Raw genomic sequence first — 14683 nt, 5'->3', positions numbered from 1 at the left:
GATCCCTTTTAATTATTAAATTCAATTTAATTAATTCAATTTATATGCCGCCTTTGTCCGAAGACTCAGGGCGGCTTACAATGCATTAAAAAAAAAAACATTATAAAAACATTTAAAAATTAAAACATTAAAACCCATTCACACCATTCATGGCCGGATTTCACACGATCGCAACAGCGAGATCAATGGCCCCCAGGCCTGCCGGAATAGCCAGGTCTTCTTTTTCCCACCTTCTGACAAGCAAAGTCAATGGGGAAGCCAGATTCACTGAACACAACCGGATTGCTAACTACAGGACGACAGGAACCACTCAGGTGACCCTGAGGACACAGATAAACCTCCAAGTGGCCTCAACGACCCTCTAAAAGGATGCAAATGACCAGCTGTCTGCAAGGAGTATAAATCCTTCCATTTGTTGTGGCCCGCCAGCGGCCAGCGGAGTTGATGGCAGACTCAGACAGTGAGGAGGTTGGGGAGGAACATGGGCCAGTCCTGGAGTCTGCGGAAGGCTCTGATGAGGGATCTGCGTCGGAGGCAGAGAGGGGGCCAGGGCCATCTGGGTGTTGTCAGCTGCCTTCGGAGTCGGACATCAGTGGGGCAGAAGAACAGCTGGAACCTGTTCCCAGTGTGCGCATGCACAGAGCTGCCAGGAGAAGGGAACAGCTAAAGAACAAGGGCCGACTCAGGAGTAAAGCCACAGGTGGACGATGAATAAGGAATAAAAGAGGAGCAAAAGGGGAGTGGAGTTTGCAGGAGGCAATTAGTTCGCTTAATTGGTTCGTGACTCCTTGCCAAGTTTTGAAGATATCGGCCTGGCAGCTCTCCAAGCCTGATAAGGTCTGTGACTGTAAATTCTCCCTTGAAAGGCTTTGCTGGATGTGAATGAGAGGAATTCACAGTCACTTAATAAAAAGGGGGTTTTTTTTGTTGGGAGAAGGAGTCTACTTCATGCTCTTGGGAAGCCTAGGTCACCCTCGAAAAGGATGCAAATGACCAGCTGTCTGCAAGGAATATAAATCCTTCCATTCCCCACCATCCAGTCAGAGCTGAAGAAGCTTCTTGGATGAGAAGCGAAACGTCTTCAAAAGAAAAACCAAAAAGTCCAGTTGCCTCTTTGGGACAACTGCGACCTGGAGGACCGAGAATCGCGACAGGCTTTTAACTTAACAGCTGCAGTGATTGACTATGGCAACTATGGCAAAAAAGGTGGTAAAATGGGGCAGAGCTCACTGAACAAACGTTTCCCTTAGCGACATAAATTTGGGGCTCCCTTGTGGTCGCAACTCGAGGACTTCCCGTAAATTGCATCGGAGGGCCTCCCACGCGGCTTTTTAAACATGTCGTCTTTCGCCTTCACTTAGATTGCTTTTTAATTTTTTTCACTCCTCCTGGGGGGAATTGTTGGTTTTATTTAAGAGTGGTTTTAATTTAGCAGGATATAAACGACAAACAAATGCAAGTTTTTATTGGGCCCATGAAGGCATCTGTTCGATGCAATTTGCGTGTATTTGTAGCAGGAGTCTAACGCACATTAGATAAATGGTTAATTTGGGAGCTTGTGCGCTGATGTAACCCTGCAAAAAAATACTTATAAAACTGACCCAAAGGATTTCTTTCCTGATTTTATTTTGGGAATGAATTGAATCCCTATAATCAACACACTTTCACTTCTCTCTTTGAAAAAAGATTTCCTCTATTGGAAAAAGCGGATTAAAAAAAAAAAAAAAAGGAATGTGTTGTTAACACTTGAATTCTGAATAATAAATATTGTCCTTACCTCTTTAATACATTGTAAAATCAGTAGGCCCAAATATATATATATATATATTTTTTGGGTGGTGAAGGCAGAAATTTCATTGAAAATAATTTCCTGGTTCTGCACCGCCCCCTTGTGGCTTGCCTTATGTGAGTTTGACTTTACAGAATAATAGAGCTGGAAGGGATCTAGTCCAACCCGCTGCCCAGGCAGGAAACCCTATACCAGTGATGGCGAACCTTTTTGGCACCGAGTGCCCAAACCGGAATGCATGTGCATGCACATGCGCATCCCGGAGCTCCAGAAACTCAAAAGACCAGAAAAATGGGCCCGAAAATGTCCCAAATAACGACGGGTTTTTGGCCATTTTTGGGGCCGATTTCAGGCCATTTTCCAGTGCTCCGGTGCCCACAAAGACCAGAAACCAGTTGGCGATGGCGCGCATGCGCACAGAGAGGGCTTTGCATGCCACCTGTGGCACATGCGCCTATACCAGTGATGGCTAACCTTTTTGCCGTTGCGTGCCAAAAGCAGGGGGAACGTGTGTGTGGGGGGGGGTCGTGCCCATGCGTACCCACACCCATAATTCAGTGCGCCCTGCCCCCCCTACACATGCGTGTGCGACATCCCTGCGCTCCTCCTGCTTTTGGCACGCAATGGCACGGTGGGCCCAATAGGCCTGTTTTTTTGCCCTCCCCAGGCTCCAGATGCTTTCTTGGAGCCTGGGGAGGGCAAAAATGGCCTTCCCCATCCCCCCGGAGGCTGGAAACGGCCCGTTTGCCAACTTCCAGTGGGACTGGAAGGCCCGTTTTTCACCCTCTCCAGGTTCCAGAGCCTTTCTAGGAGCCTGGGGAGGGCGAAAACTGCCTTCCCCAACCCCCCCGGAGGCTGGAAATAGCCTGATAGAGCTGAGCTAGGGCATCGCTCGCGTGCCCACTGATATGGCACTGATATGGTATTTCCTCTTCAAACTGTTTTGACTAAACGCCAAATTCTTTCATCACGGCAGAGAAGTCCACGAAGATCTGACTTCCGTGGCTTCTGTTGAAAGGAGACAATTCAGGGAGCAACCGGATATATTTTCCCCTTTCCAGGGCAGCTTTCATCCTATTGGTAATCCTCGAGTTACGACCACAATTGGATCCCAGAATTTACGTTGCCAAGCGAAACATTGGTTTGCCCCACTTTACGACTTTTCTTTGCCACGGTTGTTAAGTGCGTCGTTAGCATTTGTCAAGTTCATCACCCGGACGTTAAGCGAATCTGGCTTCCCCGTCGACTTTGCTTGTCAGAAGGGGATCACGTAATCCCGGGACATTGCAACCGTCATAAATATGAAGCGGTTGCCAAGCATCTGAATTTTGGGGAATGCCGCAATAGTCGTAAGTGTGAAAAACGATCATAAGTCACTTTTTTTCAGTGCTGTTGTAACTGACTAGTCACTAAATGAACCACACTGAATGTAAGTCGAGTACTTCCTGTATTTAATCATGGTCTCCCTTTTAATCTTGGCATCCTTAAGACTTTTGGACTTCAACTCCCAGAATTCCCCAGCCAACAGAGTGGGGATGAAACCTATTTTAAGTGCATAACTGTTGAGAGTTTCGCCTTCATAAACTTCAGGATTGAATGGATTTGCACAAAATAAAACATTGATTTTATATTATAAGGCCCTCCCAATTACAGAGTCAGCATTTTAGATTCTAATTTTATTTTTCCACTTGGTACTCAGAAGGATCGGTCCGATTCTATTTATGATGACCCTTCTTATTTTTATTTTTATTTTTATTATGACATTTTAGCTTACAAGTCATGCAGCATCTCGGAGATGTGAAGAATGGCTAAGGCCTTCAAATAAATAAGTTTCTAGGAGTTTCTTGCAAGCTTTTGAATAAAACACCATGATTTTTTTTTAAAAAAATATATGTTTTTATTTTATTAAAAAAAAAAAAAAGTTAAAATACAAAAGTTAAAAAAATCCAAAGACAAAAAACCGTCCCACAAAACAATCGAAGCATTTAAAAAAGGTGCATTAAAAAAAAATCACGATACACACATTATCCCCTCTAGTTAAATTCCCGACTAATAAATTACAAGATTAGTTTCCACCCCTCGCAAAATGGACCCTCCCCAAATTTTTAAACTACTTAATCTACTAAACATGAGGATATTTTTTTGAAATAAATGTCTTTATTTTATTTGAAACTAAGTGAAAATACAAAACTCAAAAACAAATCCAAAGACAAAAAAGGAAAAAAAAAAAACCCCACACACAAAGCAATCAAAGCATAAAAAAAAGGTGCGTGAAAAAAACAAACCCCCTGATGGTTGGAGCAAACCGTTTCGCTCCCAGCTGATTGTCGGAGCTACCGGTTCTCCCGAACCGGTCTGAACCGGTAAAATACCACCCCTGCCTGATACACACATTATCTCCTCTAGTTAAATACTGATTCATATATTAGAACAAGATTAGTTTCCACCCGTTGCGAGACCAAAATTTTAAACTACCAGATAACACGAGGATATTTTTGAGCGCGAATCAATGTGCCTGCTACTACGGCTGTTTCCCAAACTCAAAAGAGACGCCGATCGAATCTCGACGCGCGCAGAACTAACCCCTTTTCCCCTCCCGCCTTTCCCGTAAACGCAGGAGAACTTCGACACATCACCAAGCTGAAACCCTGGAGCCTCTTCGACGTTCTGGTGGAGAAATACGGTTGGCCTCAGGAAGACGCGGCGGAGTTTACCGATTTCCTGATCCCCATGCTAGAGATGGTTCCGGAAAAACGAGCTTCGGCTGGCGAATGCCTTCGGCACCCTTGGCTGAATTCGTAGCAGCGGCTTTGGATCGAACCGCTCGGGGCCAGCCCTCCCTTTCTCACGCATCAAAGCTAAAAAAAAAAAAACCTGGTGACTGTCATAAAATGCTCTTTAACAGGATGGCTTCAACCCCAGTCCTTTATTTTTTACTTCGGAGGTACTGTTTTGACATTTTTTTTTTCTTTTTTCGTGCACTGTGTTCTGGGGAGGCGGACGAAGGCGGATTATCCTTTTTTTTTGTCTTCAACTAGTAGTTCTACTGACCGTCTCCAACCCCCCACCCCACCCCACTTACTCTGTGTCTTTAAACCATTGTTTCTTGTGTTGTGTGGAATCCCAACTGACATTTTGGAAGCGCATCTCCTCAATTCTCTTCCCTTTAACTGTGTTTCGGGGCAGGTTTGTAACTATTTATGGAAACTATTTTAGCTGAATATTCTATAATTTACAAGTGTGAGACGTTTTATCAAGTCCCGCATTCGGAAATGTACAATTCTTGAACTTCAAAAGCGAAAAGAGGGACCTTTGTTCTTGTAAAATAGCGTTATGTAAATGCACCCTGTAAATGTTTATTTCCATTAAAAACAAAACAAAAAGAAACAAAAAAATAAAAAATAAAAACGGGATGGGGGAGGGCACAAGTTGCAGAGTTAAAGCTATTAAATTGAAAAGTGACTTTAGCATACCAATTGCATGCAGTGGATTTTGCTTTTAGGGAGTTATGTAACCGTCCCTTTCTGTAGCTCAGATTGGATTTGGAACGAGAAAAAGTGACTCTGGATTTCTAAAATCTCACTCTCTCCAAGAGGCACTTTGAAGAAAGTCCGAAGTGTACGAAAAATATATATATATGTCTGTGTATATATATATAGATATATATACATATATTTGAGTGACTTTAATAAGGTGTCATTTGCTTTCCAGTTGTGAGGTGATGGCATTCTGCTTTTTTTACTAAGAGTAGTTGCTATATTAGGCTGAAGAATTGAAAGAAAACCGTGGAAGCATTTTTTTGTGGATGCCAAAAAAAAAAAGGATAGTCCTTTTAAGGAAGGAAAACAACAACAACAACAAAAAAGCAGAAATGATACAATCCTTACATTAAAAAAAATAATAATTAAAGACCATGCACCTTCCATTCATAGCTTTACCTGTTTCAGAAACAAATTGCACTAGCTTATTTTTCCCTCCCCACCCCACCCCCATAATCGACATATTGAGGAAGTAAATCTTCCTTTGTAAGTTGCACACAATAAAAGTTAGGTGTTTTTTTTTTTTGTATTAAAAGACAAAAAAAAAGAAAAAGAAAAAAGTAGATTCCAAAAAAGAGATCTCCTAGGCAATACAGATTTTAGAATGTAAAAAATAAAAATAAAAATACAGAGGTGTCTTTTAGCCTCTTTTAAAAAAAAAAAAACAACAGTCGGTGGGAATGAATGTAAATTTATTTCTGGTTTTACACATTAATTACGGTGCCACTTTGTCCATTTTAAAAGTTTATTCACATGCCTTTGCAATACTTAGATTGTGAGACGATTTTCTCTCTCTCTCTCTCTCTCTCCTCTCCCCCCCCACCCCCATATTGTAACAATAATTGTTTGAGGTGCTTGCAAGTTGTCTTAATTAAAGTGATTGTTTTTCTTTTTTCAGAAATTGTCCTGCTCCCTCTGGATTGTTTTGGTATAGTGGGGCAAAAATGCAAAGGGTTTTTTTTACTCGTTCGGTGTTTGTTAGCGAAATCAAAGAGAGGTTGCTGCAGAAGTGTTTGCCTTGTTGTTTTTCGAATGTTTTATTAAACAAACAAACAAACAAACAAACAACCGTCAAAAGCGGAGGGACGCATAGTAGATAACTCCAGGCTTGCTATATATTTTATATGCCAGGATCCAAATCCCGGAAGGCGAGTGAAATTCACTTGCAGCGAACGTTGGTGCCAGGAGCTTAGAATGCTTGTACGTAACAATAGGTTTTCAAGAGGGCCTTTGTTGCGGTCATAGATACAGATTTTGGACGGAACCAGGCAGAGCCCATAAAAGGACTATCGGTAAAAAAAAACCACCTTTGCAAAACAAAACAAAAAAACCCCACACACATCATAAATTGCTTTAGACCAGGGGTGTCAAACTCAAGGCCTGCGGGCCGGATCTGGCCTCCGGGGTGCTTAGATCTGGGCCGTGGGGCCACCCTAGAAACAGCGAAGGACCGGCTTGTGGTGCCTCTGCCAGCAAAAACGGAGGACCATGCACGGGACTCCTGAGCTCCGTTTTCGGCTGCAACGGCCTCCTGCAGCCTTCTGCCAGTGAAAACGGAGCTTGGGGAGGCCACGCATCGCCCACCTGAGATTTGTTTTCGGCCATGACCGCCTCCTGCAGCCCTTTGCCAGTGAAAACGGAGCTTGGGGAGCCAATGCATGGCCCACCCGAGCTTTCTTTTTGGCCATGACCGCCTCCTGCAGCCCTTTGCCAGCGAAAATGGAATTTGGGGAGGCCGCGTATGGCCTGCCCGAGCTCCGTTTTTGGCCGCAACGGCCTCCTGCAGCCCTCTGCCAGCGAAAACTGAGCTTGGGGAGGCCACGCATCGCCCACCCGAGCTTTGTTTTTGGCCATGACCGCCTCCTGCAGCTCTTTGCCAGCGAAACCGGAGCTTGGGGAGGCCATGCATGGCCTACTTGGGCTCTGTTTTTGGCCGCAATGGCCTCCTGCATCCCTGTCAGTGAAAACGGAGCTTGGGGAGCCCACGCATGGCCTGCCCACGCTCCGTTTTTGGCTGCAACGGACTCCTGCAGCCCTCTGCCAGTGAAAACGGAGCTTGGGGAGGCCACTCATCGCCCACCCGAGCTTTGTTTTCGGCCATGACCGCCTCTTGCAGCCCTTTGCCAGCGAAAACGGAGCTTGGGGAGGCCGCGTATGGCCTGCCCGGGCTCCGTTTTTGGCCGCAACGACCTCCTGCATCCCTCTGCCAGTGAAAACGGAGCTTGGGGAGGCCACACATGGCCTGCTTGGGCTCCGTTTTTGGCCGCAACGGCCTCCTGCAGCCCTTCCTGCAGCCCTCCCTGCAGACCTTGGGGGAGGCTGTGTGAGCTGGCCATGCCCCCTCTCCCTGGCCCCCCAGGTCAAACATAGCCCTGATGTGGCCCTCGATGAAATCAAGGTTGACACCCCTGCTTTAGACCAATCCCTTTCTGAAGGATGCCTATAACTTCAGATGTACAACAGTCTTGCATTCTTTATTTGTAGCTCAGGATTGAAAGAGGGGGTCCTTGGTACTCTCCGAGCTGGGTGATTTTCTTGCAGTCGTTTCATGACCCAAACTTGGGAAACTCAGCACTGATGACATTACCTAGTCGAGTCATGAAACGTCTGCAAGAAAACCAAGCAAGTTCGGAGAGCGCCGAGGACCTCAACGCCTTGCAGTTGCTGTCCATGGGTATGAACAGCCTTGCAAGGAAGCTAATCAGTGGGAGGAGGTGATCTCCTCATGCTTTGCCCCCGATTGGCTACGGCAACATGCAAATCCTCGATTCAGGGAGGGAACGGCGTTCCTGGATGGTTGTTATCCCTGCCCTTCACTGAAATTCTTTGCGGAGGGTGGGTGGGTGGGGGGAATGTGAGGGAGGGGGAATTCGGAACCGGGATTATGGAAGAGTTGCTTCGGTTTGCGTAGCTTGTCCCCGATGATTATTTGCATACTGTATTCTATTTATGTACTATATAAAAAGGAGGTGATTTTACACCTGGCTGTAGACCGTGTTCATTTCCATGGGATACACAAAGGAAAGTCGCTGCTGGATCTCCGTTGGAATGTGGTGACAATGACCCCGCAAAGATCCCACCCAGCAATTTTATTTTATTTTTTTGGACCCCGAGTCTTCCCCAGTGGCAGCTTGGTTTATGGGGCTGCTTTCCTCTCTGTGCGAAACCCTGCAATCCGTGTGGGTAGACGTGGCACCAACTCAAGTCACATTAAAGAAAGGAATCTCGCCTGAGTAACCTGCTAAATTGAGAAGGACTTTATGGTGTCCACCTTAACTGTGGAAGCAGGTAAGAAGGAAGCCTGCTTCGTGTAGGTAGGAAGGAACCAGCTACTTCTCATTTCAGCATATAATATTATGCTATATTATAATATATATAATATTAATTATAGCACACATTCACAACGATGGAATGGACTCTTAATTCACGGAAACCTAAATTGTAGTAAACCTTACGCTACTCCAATACGTTTGGTGGTTCTCGTCTGTTACCGGTTTTATCAGTACAGATGGTCCTTGACTTAACGGCCACAATGGAAGCCAAAATTTCTGTTGCTAAGCGAGACATTTGTTAAGTGAGCTCTGCCCCATTTTACGACCTTACCACAGTCGTTAAGCAAATCGCTGTGGTGGTGAAGTAGCGGGGTTGTGAAGTGAATCGGGTGTCCCCATTGACTTTGCTTCTCAGAAGGCCGCCAAAGGACAACCGTCATCACTGTGCGTCAGGGGCTAATGTTGATTACTTGACCACAGGGACGTAGCAACGGTCGCAAGGGTGAAAAAGGGTCATGTCACTTTGGTGTAACTTTGGTCACTCTGGTGTAACTTTGGTCACTAAATGAACTGTTGTAAGTTGAAGACTACCTGTACACAACAACACAGTCAAAATCGGTAGCCTGGAGGTGATAGAATGTATAACATGATGATGATTTGCCTAGCTATTCCTGTCTCAGGCAACCCAAATGTAAATGAATTTGGGTTGTGTAGTCCAAAAGAGTCTCGGGATATGATGAGGTGTCACCTGGAGCTCCAATGTGCTCATTATATAGACAAGAGTACAGGTAAATTGCGCCCAATATTTCTGTGGTGAAGCAAGACATTCGTTTCGCCCCATTTTACTATCTTTCTTGCCACTGTCATTAAGCGAATCGCTGCAGTTGATAAGTTAGTAACCCGCTTGTTAAGTGAATCTGGCTTCCCCGTTGACTTTGCTTGTCGGAAGGTCGCAAAAGGGGATTGCGTTGACACCCCCTCCCCTGGGACACTGCGACCGTCATAAATATGAACAAGTTGCCAAGCGTCTGAATTTTGATCACATGGATGCCAAAGGTCGTAACTGTGAAAAACAGCAGGAAGCCATCTTCTTCAGTGGCGGCGTAACTTTGAACGGTCCCTAAATGAACTGTTGTTAAGTCAAGGACTACCTGTAGCGTTTAGTATTGAAGAATGCCATTTGATAAATAGCACACTGATAGCTGTAGTAGTTTCTGCTACTAGCAGGGGTAGCATTTTCCTCCAGACGGCACTGTTATATTGGATAAAAATGATTAGTGTAAGAGTGGAGTAAGAGTAGAGTAGAACCGAATAACCAGTTGGAAGGGACCTTGGAGGTCTTCTAGTCCAACCCCCTGCTTAAGCAGGAAACCGTACACCACTTCAGGCAAATGGTTGTCCAATCTCTTCTTAAAAACTTCCAGTGTTGGAGCATTCACAACTTCTGGTGGCAAGTTGTTCCATTGATTAACTGTTCTAACTATCAGGAAAAAATGGCTGCCAGTTGTTAAATTTCTTCAGAGTCCTTTGGATAAACAGACTAACCGGCTCCATGTTTGCATTTGTTGCGCTCGGTGAATAGAATTATCCTTTGACCAAAGTTAAGTCGGCTGAGGAGCAGCTAAGGCCCTGTGAGTCGCCCACAACACCGTTTCAACGTACTTTTTCTTAAAAGAGCAAATTAGCAAAACAAAGAGGGTTTAAAACTGACATAATTGTGATTTATTAACATGAATTAAAATGCCCAACCAGTGCTGCAATGTGACAGTATATTAAAAAAAAAAAAAATTAAAAGTTCATATACTGTACTACTTTCACAAAGATCACACGCTTTTGCAAAAGACTTGTATGTACAATACTATATCAAATGAGAAGCATTAAAGCAGTTTTACACGCAAAAGGAACAGTATTTACAGCACTTGTCAAGAGACATTAGAAACAATCTATACATTAAATTACAACGTCTTGAAAAGAAGTATTGAAAATAAAGGAGCCATGTTCACACCAAACTATTAAAAAAAAAAAAAATCTGTATTGCGCCTTCTACTATATGCACACAAAAACTGTTGACAGATGGGGGGAAAAAAATCTTGTTAGTGCCATCACTTAGTCGTGTACTTCTTTTTTTTTTAATTACATATGTATAAAAAGTAAATATAGAAAACATTCACTAAATGAATTTTTTTTAACTGCAACAAGAAAACTGAAAAGTTATGCAGCAACAAATCTACTGCCGGAACAAATGGAGCTGGAATGTTCATGTACAAAATAATAATTATTTAAAAAAAAAAAAACCCGCCTTTAAAAAAAACTGTAGCTTTCGCGGCACAGTTTTAGGGATTTTTTTTTTTCCTCCTTTTTTAAAAAGCAAAACTGGAAAGAATACGATGAAAAGCACGCGCGCACTGGTGTTCACTTTTTATACAAAGTATAATGTACAAGCTTTAAAAAGTACCTTGAACAGGTACATATGAAATATACAGATTTTTACAGAACATTTTTAAAATGTTTAGAAGCGAGGGAGGGGAAAGGGGAGGAGGAAGTCGAGAAGGGGGGGTCCGTTTTTGTTTTTTTTTTAATGCCACCCTGAACCATGATAATTATTTTGAAACGTCGGCGGCACCTGTGCTCTGTGAATAGGTATTTGCCCGGGCAACGGAGATGCCTGCTGAGGTCCTTGTACGCCATGCGGAAGGGACACGGAGCCAGGATGAGGACAGAACCCGGACGCTGTAGGGGTGGCAATACTGGTTGGTCCTTGGGGCTGGAGGTGTGAACCCTGGCCGGGGAGCGGACAGTGCGGCCCTGTTCCGGTTGGCTGATGCTGAGGTCCGGTTCCCAAAGGGGGATGATGCGGCGGCTGTGACGGGTAAGTTGACACTGTTGAATGAGCACTCGAAGGAAAAAGGGAGGGCCCTTGGTGAGATGGGTGATGTAGTCCTTGGGCCGGTGCCGCGTGATGACTGGAGCTTAATACATTGGAAGAAGGTGGTGGTGGGGGCGGCGGAGGTGGCGCCGAGTTGACTACGTGCTGGTGTTGTGCTTGCAAACCTTGATGGGCTGTGGTGGGATGAGTAGGAAGGTGATGAGGGAGGGGGGCGGGAGGAGGCGGCGGGGGCGGAGGCAGGTGGTGACTGGCAGCTTGAGAATGGAGGTGGGAACCGGCGGCCACGGCGTGCACAGGACTCACCCCGTGGGCCACGGCGTGCTGCGGGTTTTGCTGCTGCACGAGGTGTGGTCCGGGCGCGGCGGGAGGGGGCGGAGGCGGGGGCGCCCCCACCACGGAGCTCTGGTGATGAATACTGGCCGTTGGAGATGGCAGAAAGTGCCCGCTGTTGACAAGGTGGCCCGAAACAGGCTGCTGACAGGCGGTACCGGCGAGAGCTTGATTTGGTCCGGAGGGAAAGACGTTTTGTTGGGACGGGATGCTGCTTTTGATCGGATTGTAATTTTGAAAGTTTCCTGAGGGGGGTTGCTGGTTTTGATAATAAGTGGAGGAAGGGGGCGGCGGGGGAGGGGGAGGCGGGGCGGCAGCGTTCAGAGTCTGTTGGTGAAACTGACTGTAAGAGACCGAAGAGGCTGGGGGAAATAACGTCCCGGTGTTCGGCTGCTGGGCGCTAGGCTGGAGAGTTTGGGTGGCGGCATAAAAGCCCCGGTGTGAGTCTCTCTGAGATGTCCCCACCTGAGGAGACGGCGGGTGGTGAGGTCGGTATGGTGATCCTAATGGTTGGGAAGGAGGCTTTGGCGACAGGTAGCCGGGGTGAGCCGGGGTGGAGGGTTTGGGAGGGTTTTCTACGTGAGGTGAAGTGGGGCAAGGGAGCTTCAGCGGTGCCGGAGGCAGCTTCTGGGAGAGCGGGTCAGCCGTGCTGCGCAGAAGGGGCTGGGACGGGGGAGGAGGTTTTGAAAGTGCTTCGGCGTTGTTGTTGGAAAGCGGTTTTGGTTGCTGGTCTGGTTTGGGGTGAGTTGTGTTGTCAGCCCCAGGAGTGTCTCCTGCACTCTCCCACTGGGAATCCTGCTTCGTGGGCGTTTTTCCGAGTGACTGAACAGGAACTACAGGATTTGGTGAAGAAGAAGTCTGTATCAAGAGAAAGAAGCGTAAGTGCCCGTCTGTTGTCTAAAACACATTCATTCTGATATATATATATATAGGCTCAAGAACAGCATTTCTTCATACAAGATGCTCCCACTTGTCTCACAACAACTGGTGTCTACATCTTTTAACATTTTGAACCTCATAAAAAGAATAATATCTCTGTTCTGTGAAATATATATATATATATATATTACAAACTATTTTAAAAATACGAGTTCCAGGTATATTAGTAAAGAAAGAAGCAGACATCCTGCGAGCTCCGGAACTTAAAATTTTGAAATAATTAAAATTTTATTTAAGCTTTCATCAGCCATCTGCTGACGAAATATATATTTATATATATAAATCAAAACTTCTGGGGAAAAGAAGTCATAGCTTTAACTAACATTTAACTCGTTTAAAACTTGTCAACTTCTTTCATTGTGCAGCCCAAAAATGTCACGCCTCTTGGCTGTTTTGCAGCAGAGAATTAGCAAGGTATGTTTATATTAAGGTAGCTACCCAATTCTTTTAAAAAAGCAAACAATGAAGGCAATATTTAATTGGTATTAATAGATTGGTTCAATACCTGGCATTAATAGGATAATGACTTCAATGTCCTTTCAACAACTAAACATTTTGAAATCTTACTTAGGAACAAAGCAGGCACATTCTGTAGTATTTCAAATACAGGCATTCCTCAATTTCCGACCCACAATTGAGCCAAAATTTATGATGGTGAGACGTTTGTCAAATGAATTTTGCCCCATTTTCTGACCTTTCTTGCCACAGTTGTTAAGTGAATCGCTACAGTTGTTTAGGTAGTAACAGGGATATTACTTTGGGATTGACTTTGTCAGAAGGTTGCAGGAAGTGATCCCAGGACCCTGGGCCACTGCAACCGTCATAAATATGAACCAAGCGACCAAATTTTGATCACATTACACGGGGATGCTGCGATGGTCGTGTGAAAAATGGTCCTAAGTCACACTTTTTTTGGGTGCCGTTGTAACTATGAATGGTCACTAAATGAACGGTTGTAAGTCGAGGACTGACTGTGCCGCATTTGCTTATGCTAGTAACTCTCTATCCCATCTTGAAACAGTCCTGTGCAGTTTCTTAGAATTGTGGTTCCTCCTTTACCCATCTTAACTTGTACTGGGGGAAAAAATCACTACTTCTAAGTTTTCTATTTAATGACATATTTCTGCAGCTCACAGATATGTAGAATTGTCACCTCAAATCAGAGGGGGGTTTCACATAATTTTACCACCGATTTGCTGTGCACCAACAATGTGAACGCGCGCACCAGGGGTGAAATGCTCCTGGTTCGGACTGGATCGCCTGATCCGGTAGCGATGGCAGCGGGTGGTTCGGAGAACCGCTAGCAAAAATCCCTGCCTCCCCCCCATGCCCAGCTGAGCCACGCAATCATCAGAGGCTATTTTTTTGTTTGTTTTAAAAGCATTTTTTTCTACAATCTCTCTCTCTCAAACTAAATGTTTGAATTCTAATTAAAATCAGAAGCCGAGTAATACAATTCAATCTCTCTCTCTCTATATCTATCTATCTATCTATCTATCTATCTATCTATCTATCTATCTATCTATCTATCTATCTATCTATCTATCTATCTATATACACATATACATACATACATACACGCACACACACACACATGGAAACTCGATCATGCTGTGTAAAACGGTACCTTGCTTGGTTTTAGAGGACTTTTGCACGTCTTCAGAGGAGTATCTGGGGATGGACATTCACTTGTAGGCTCCGGATTTTCAGGATCAGTTTCTGTAACAAACAAAGAGTCCATAAATAGGAGGATTGATGGATCTGGACACTGTTAAAACATTTTTTGGGAGGGTGGAGGGGGGGAACGAAGGGACAGATTAAACTTTTATATATGCAACAGACTACTGTCCTAAGATCCATTAATAGTGTCCGTGGTGAACAGTTGACACCAATCAAAACAGATCACCAGAAACAACAGCACTTGCAA

At 44.8% G+C, this 14683-nt stretch overlaps 2 protein-coding genes across 23 annotated transcripts in view; one reads left to right on the top strand and one right to left on the bottom strand.

Moving 5' to 3' along the window:
* The window catches only part of SRPK2 (SRSF protein kinase 2), a 138350-nt gene extending 133654 nt beyond the window's left edge, over positions 1-4696 (top strand). For all 11 annotated transcript variants that reach the window (XM_087873357.1, XM_087873358.1, XM_087873354.1 and 8 more), the window contains one exon: positions 4407-4696. In XM_087873357.1, the coding sequence (XP_087729483.1) occupies positions 4407-4591 (185 nt within the window). In that variant the 3' untranslated portion in view covers positions 4592-4696. The remainder of the gene's footprint in view (positions 1-4406) is intronic.
* Positions 4697-10299: 5603 nt separating this feature from the next.
* Positions 10300-14683, bottom strand: part of KMT2E (lysine methyltransferase 2E (inactive)) — a 62266-nt gene continuing 57882 nt past the window's right edge. For all 12 annotated transcript variants that reach the window (XM_034433641.3, XM_087873348.1, XM_087873346.1 and 9 more), the window contains 2 exons: positions 14384-14475; positions 10300-12675 (listed from right to left, as the gene is read on the bottom strand). In XM_034433641.3, the coding sequence (XP_034289532.2) occupies positions 11176-12675; positions 14384-14475 (1592 nt within the window). In that variant the 3' untranslated portion in view covers positions 10300-11175. The remainder of the gene's footprint in view (positions 12676-14383; positions 14476-14683) is intronic.

Source organism: Pantherophis guttatus, chromosome 7 (assembly GCF_059756535.1).
Source record: "Pantherophis guttatus breed Tessera chromosome 7, ASM5975653v1, whole genome shotgun sequence".
Taxonomy (NCBI): domain Eukaryota; kingdom Metazoa; phylum Chordata; class Lepidosauria; order Squamata; family Colubridae; genus Pantherophis; species Pantherophis guttatus.
Note: the sequence above shows the minus strand (reverse complement) of the source record. Positions and strands in the feature narration are given on the sequence as shown.